Source organism: Uloborus diversus, chromosome 6, assembly GCF_026930045.1.
Source record: "Uloborus diversus isolate 005 chromosome 6, Udiv.v.3.1, whole genome shotgun sequence".
NCBI classification, from domain to species: Eukaryota; Metazoa; Arthropoda; class Arachnida; order Araneae; family Uloboridae; genus Uloborus; species Uloborus diversus.
In genome coordinates this window covers 54,140,673-54,147,607 of record NC_072736.1, presented here as the reverse complement: position 1 = coordinate 54,147,607, position 6,935 = coordinate 54,140,673, and the positions used below count along the sequence as shown (strand labels likewise).

Here is a 6,935-nt window from a genome sequence, read left to right as displayed (position 1 = left end):
GTAAAATTTATGTAAATATATATAAAAAGTATACAAGCTAAATAACAAGTTTTAAACAATTTGTACGAAAAATAATGATGAGAAACTTGGTTTTTTAGTTTTGCTGCGTTGCGCGTCTATGGGCATTTAGTGAGGTCTTTTCAATATTTTCCCCTTTTATTATAATCATTATATATAAATGTATATATAAATGATTGGTTATCTTTTTCCTTGCAATGGGACCTAAAATTTGGTTTCAAAAACTTCCTAATATGATTTTGGGATCAAAAGAACAACTTGCAGCTGCATCATTTAATCATGAAATTCCAAACATTTTAACAGTCTGTAACGCTTAAACCATTTGAGATTTATCATGAATATTTTTTACACTTTCTTAAATACATAAAAAAAAGTAACCATGCCAAGTTTCAATAAAATTCGAGACAGCGATTTATAGCTCTAGCCATTGTTTGATTGACTTTTGCATTTTTTTAATAAATTAAAGAAATAAAAATATTGTTGAAATGTTGAATAAAATAAGCAAATAAAAGGTAGAATGTACTAAAAACCATTCAACATAAAAAATGATTGAAATATTTGCAAGATGAAAAAGATTGAAATCTCACACGAGGCATGTAACTTTCGGCGCAGCACGTGTTTGATGTCATTTGCACGATTCCAAAACATACATTTTTGACAGAAATCGCGGAGGATAAAGATTTGAAGGGCAAAAATAGAAATAAGAAAACGGGGACCGAAAATTAAGAAAAATCTGAGTTGTTTCCGATTTTTGAGAAAAATTAGAGCGTTATGAGCCTGCAAATTTTTCAAATTTTGTTGATTTTAGGGGGGGCGGGGGCTTTAATATTGTACGACACCAACACATTTTTTCTCATGGATAAAGAAGCTTACTAGGCAACCATTGTCACCACAGATGATTTTAAAAAAGTGTGCGTAAGAAATTTAGAAAATAAGAAATAAAGGTCAATTTTTACATATTTGGCAAACAACTGATACCAATACACAACTTTTCCCACCAAAGGCAAGTTAAAACCAACCCACCATATATATATATATATATATACAGTGGCTCCCAAAAGTCTTCGTACACCTACGACTTTCAACGAAATAGGCCCCAATCCATTGGTTAGAATTAATTTTTCGGAATAGGTAATTAATTATAAGATCTATGATCAGTTTTTAACAAAACTACATGAAAAGTTTTTAAATAATATTAAAACTTAATTTTTTAAAAATCAAAAACCAAATAGTGCCGGAAGTTTTATCTCACAAAAGTCTTCGTACACTTTATAAAATGTCTGTATATTATTGAATAATCTAACTATTGATTAAGTTATTAATTAGTAGAATATCATACAGTATTCATAACAACTTTTAAACATCTGGGAATAAATTTCATTCTTTTTCTTTCTTTTTTTTTGCGTAATTTCTGAGTAAGTGTTCAACCACACTTCGAGTCTTACTGTTTTTAGCTCTATTTCCGTTTTAAAGCCCTATTTTCGTAATCTAGCCTCCAGATATCTCTAAATACGTTACAATAATTCAAAATCTGAAGATTGAGGGGGTATTTTCTAAACTTTAGGACAATTTTCGAGGCACTAGACGCAAGCGTTGAAAACCGTATGCTTCTTATCGTTATCTTGATAAAAAAACAAAGTTGTTTCCAATAACCAAATTTTTGGCTAAGAGTTCAAAATTGGTTTTTAGAATATTTAAAGGATTAGCATAATCCATTATTTCACCAAAAAATTCCAAATTTCCAAGTCCTGATGCTGAGATGCACCCTCACACAAGAACACCTTAAAGTCCTGATTAACTGATCCAACTAAGTTCTTAAGATTAAATTCCTCATTTTTTTTCTTCCATTTACAATTATACAGCAATTTAACCCAAAATGTTGAATTTATTTTCATCTATAAGTAGGACGTTGTACAAAAACGTTTTGAGTTTATTTATCATTGATTTTTCGACTGAAAGCGTAAACTTACTGTTTTTCGCGCGAACAAGAAAATTTCTGCGGGAAGAGGTCCCATTTAATCCAGTTAATCAGAGAACTTGGCGAACAATTTTAGGTGAAAAGTAAATGTAAAATATTTCATTTAACTCTGCAGAAACTTTTACAGCACTAAATTTGTATTTTTCATAATTTTTTTAACTTTAAATCTCCGATCACGTTTTGTCAACTTTGCCGGTTGACCTTTTCTTACCTTGTTTTCGGTCCGATTCCTTTCTTTAAAGTATTTTATCAAGCACTTTACTATACAAACAAATAAATTAATTAATTTAGATACATTTCAAACCAATTTACCACTACTGTGGGAAAAAAATTCAAATTGTGAGTGGTGTTTGCGGTTTTTTACGAATACCAGCCATTTTACAGTAATAAGCACAATATTAAGGAATAAATAAACAAAACATTAAAGCCAAATGACTCTTAAGGGTCAAAACAATGCAAAAATATGAATAAAACGGCATATGATAATTTTAATCATGAATTTATTCGAAAATATTTGAGTGTACGATGACTTTTGTGGCGTGTTATTTCTCTGTTTCTTCGTTTTCTGACCCATTTCAAAAAGAAGATCCGTCAATATTTTGAAAAAACCAATGTGTTGTATTTAGAATAACATTGGAATAATGTGAAAAAATATTGGACTGCATATTCGAATTCAGTTTCGAGTTATTTTGGTTTTACTAAAAAATTTCAAAGTGTACGAACACTTTTGGGAGCCACTGTATATATATGAGTCATTCCGTTTCAAATCAGGCAGGTATGAAAAGTGTCATATGACCATCACCGATTTTTTTGAAAAAAATACAGTAGTTACAACTAAGGGACATATGAAATATCCCAAAAGGATTTTGCAGGAATTTTGTTTTTTCTTCAGTTACAGCCTATTAAAATTCTGCACAAAATCCGCCATTTTGGAAAAAAACGGCAAAACACTCCATTTCAAATGGACATTATTTCAAAAGTATTTAACCTATTAGAATAATTCTTTTTTCTAAAAATAAATAAGGACCCATATATCCTATAGAGATCGTTTTTGAAAGTTTAGTTAGGTTTTTTGATAAAGAAAAAAAATCATTTTTGTCACGAAAAAACTGCATTTTTACCGATTTTATGATTTTTTTCTCCATGAAAAAAAAGTTTTTTTTACTAAACGAAGATGGCAGTCTAAAGCCCTTATATGATAGTTTCATAACATATTTTATTATAATCCTTGGATGCATACAACCTCGGAAATAAAGTATAAAATTTTGAAAATTTTCAAAAATTAGCGATTTTTGAAGTGATTTTACTCAAAAAACCCATTTTTTAAAAATCTAAAAATTGGCTCACTTGAACCCCATATAATGCTTAACAAGTGGGTAGACACCGCATCCCGTATTTTTTCCCATAAAATGTTTTATGATTTTTTGAAAGTGACCTTATCGCCCATGGCATGCATGTAAAATAAAAAATGTCTAATAATTTCAGTAACTAAAATTCTGGTTATATTAATGCCTAATAACTACAATAAAGGTGCCCTTTATCAGAAACAACTAAAATGTTACTAACTTTTAATAATATATCAGTAACAAACCACTGTTGATGACCTAGTCAATTCGTCTTTTTGTAACTCTGTGTGTAGCCTTTAGATAGAAGAGCCTTTGGTGATTATATTAATGACTAATAGCTACGATAATGATGTACTTTATCAGTAACAGTAAAAATCTATATATATATATATTTTTTTTATAAATATTAGTTTATTTTGTCTCCAAAGCTATGCATTTACCGTTACTTTCATATGCAGCAACGAATCATATTTTTTCTCTTTCAATTCTCTTTCTCTTCAACTCAATTACGCGACAGGGGAAACCATCAAAGGGAAGAACAATACAATGCATTTAAAACGATTAATTTTAATTTCGTGCTTTGGTTTGACATTGGCGAATGTTGTCACATAATTTTTGGATCCTACCTAGTATGATTACTTTTATACGTAAGAATATGTATACTAAATTCATGCCACAAAACTCACTTGTAGTTTAAGAATTTAAAAAGCCCAGTGTTTTATGAGAGAAATAATTGATTGAACATGGTTGTAAGTTGAGGTAACCAAACAGATCACCAAAGGTAGCTATTATAGCCAGGGATCCAATTTCTAACAAAAGAAGGTCAGGATCCCTATAGTCTTCATAACTTATTTTAATGCTTAAGTGGCCTGAATTCGGTCAAAAATACAAAAATTTGAATGAAACAAATAAGGAAGTATGGGATCCCAGCTCCCATAACAATTAGGCACTGATCAGCAGAAAAATATATTCATATAACGAAGTACAAAAAGACGAATTGACTGGGTCATCAGAAGCGGTTTGATACTGCTACATTATTAAAACTCAGTAAAATTTTATTTGTTGCTGATAAAGTGCACCATTATTGTAGCTATTAGGTATTAATTTCATCAGATTTTCAGTGACTGAAATTATTAGAAATTTTTATTTTACATGCATGCCATGGGCGATAAGGTCACTTTCAAAAAATCATAAAACATTTTATGGGAAAAAATACGGGATGCGGTGTCTACTCACTTGTTAAGCATTATATGGGGTTCAAATGAGCCAATTTTTAGATTTTTAAAAAATGGGTTTTTTGAGTAAAATTACTTAAAAAATCGCTAATTTTTGAAAATTTTTAAAATTTCAAATTTTATTTCCGAGGCTGTATGCATCCAAGGATTATAATAAAATATGTTATGAAACTATCATATAAGGGCTTTAGACTGCCATCTCCGTTTAGTAAAAAAAACTTTTTTTTCATGGAGAAAAAAAATCATAAAATCGGTAAAAATGCAGTTTTTTCGCGACAAAAATGATTTTTTTTCTTTATCAAAAAACCTAACTAAACTTTTAAAAACGATGTCTCGTGGATATATGGGTCCTTATTTATTTTTAGAAAAAAGAATTATTCAAATAGGTTAAATACTTTTGAAATAATGTCCATTTGAAATAGAGTGTTTTGCCGTTTTTTTCCAAAATGGCGGATTTTGTGCAGAATTTTAATAGGCTATAACTGTAGAAAAAAAATTTTTTTTTTGCAAAATCCTTTTGGGATATTTCATATGTCCCTTAGTTGTAACTACTGTAATTTTTTCAAAAACATCGGTGATGGTCATGTGACAGACCCTGCCTGATCTGAAATGGAATGGCTCATATATATATATATATACAGGGTGTACCAAAAAGAATCATCCGATTTCAAAAAATCATAACTATTCTGTTTTTCGAGCTAAAGGCGCCAACAACGTACTGTTGGAAAGAGGAAACTCTCAAGTTTTACATGGTTCCCGAAAGGTAGCGCAGCGCGTTTGAGTGAACGCCCACTTCAGTTCTAGTGAAAATGGCATCTGGACCACAAAAAGCATTTTGTGTTCTACGTTTTTCGCAGTGTGAGTCTGTAATAACCGTTCAGCGTGACTTTCGTAATAAGAACGGTGTTGATCCCCCTACATCACAGAGCATTAGACGATGGTATGAACAATTTCAAGAAACAGGTTGTCTGTGTAAAGGCAAATCGCCGGGCCGTCCCAGAGTCTATGATGCAGACGTAGAGATCGTCCGCGAACACCTTTGAAAATGGAAGGACATACGGAAACTTTTTCAGTTTCCCTTTCACCCAAAAAAATTTGTAATTGCATATGTTTTTTACTGTTCGAAATATAGACATGCCAAATCAGATGATCCTTTTTGATACACCCTGTATATATATATATACAGAGATTGAGAGCTAAGAGTAGGAATCGAAAAAAAGAAAGAAGAAATTAAATTCAACAAATTTTTAACAAATGAATAGATGTAAGGTGGAAAAAGTTTAAACAAACATGTTTGAAAAAATTGATTATCCCCCCCCCCCCCCAGATTTGTTGTCAAGAACAAAAACTATGAGTTTAGCGTACAACCTTTATCTATAAACATATGAAATCAACTTACTGTACATGCCTGTCCTTGGTCTTTCAGCCAAATAGCAAACTTCTAAGTCCTCTTCATTCTCGGCACAGTGCGGGCCATTTGAAGGTTCAGTGTTAGACACAGAATGCAAATCAGTGTGAATTTCCCCTTGTGAAATGTTTGATGATTGAACATTCTCGACTGATGAGTATTCTGTTGTTGGAATCAGGTTGACATTAATTCCAATGGCAGAAGGTTCAAACACTGTTGATGTATTCTGCAATGACATTCCTTGCGATGGCATATGTAAAACATACCTTGGTGAAGCAAAACCTTTTTGATACATAGCGACACCATCCTGAGACAATGCAGTAGATGTTTCAACACCTGTTGATATAAAGCAACATTCAAGAATGATAAAATCACAATCAGAACTTTGGCAACCTAATATTTAGTCCCTTTTTCTGAAAAGTTTACTGGGATGAGTTATTATTATGAATGATTGTTAACCACAGGGAGAGCTCCTCTAAATAACCTCTCTGTCGATGGCCGAAGTCTTTGATAAACAAGCTGATGTGTGAATCACATGACTTAATTTCACTCCAATTTAGTGTCAGTTCCCCATTACTGGCAATTTCAATGTGATTCAATTGTTTACCAACATTATCACCAACAATGGACAAATTGAAACCAAATTTTAAAAAAAAAATAGCCAAATTTGTCGCCAAGTTGGCGACAAGACTTGGCGACCAAAAGACTTTCGATATATCGCCAAGTGTCCGACAAATTATTACACAACTTGAGTTTACATCAAAATTAACAATGATTTCCCCTCAAAAAGGAGCAAAAGACCCCCTTAGGAACATCCGAATGCAACCAAAAGGGAAGGTGCACAACTAGACCCCACTAGGAGTCTACGTACTATATTTCAACTTTCTAGGACATACCGTTTTTCAGTTATGCGAGATACATACACACATACGCACATACATACGTACATA

The 6,935-nt window shown here is 31.7% G+C and overlaps 1 protein-coding gene across 1 annotated transcript in view; it reads right to left on the bottom strand.

Moving 5' to 3' along the window:
• Positions 1-6,935, bottom strand: part of LOC129224760 (1-phosphatidylinositol 3-phosphate 5-kinase-like) — a 128,101-nt gene that overhangs the window by 64,953 nt on the left and 56,213 nt on the right. Inside the window, exon 13 of the mRNA XM_054859308.1 lies at positions 5,977-6,321. Coding sequence (XP_054715283.1) covers positions 5,977-6,321 — 345 coding nt within the window. The remainder of the gene's footprint in view (positions 1-5,976; positions 6,322-6,935) is intronic.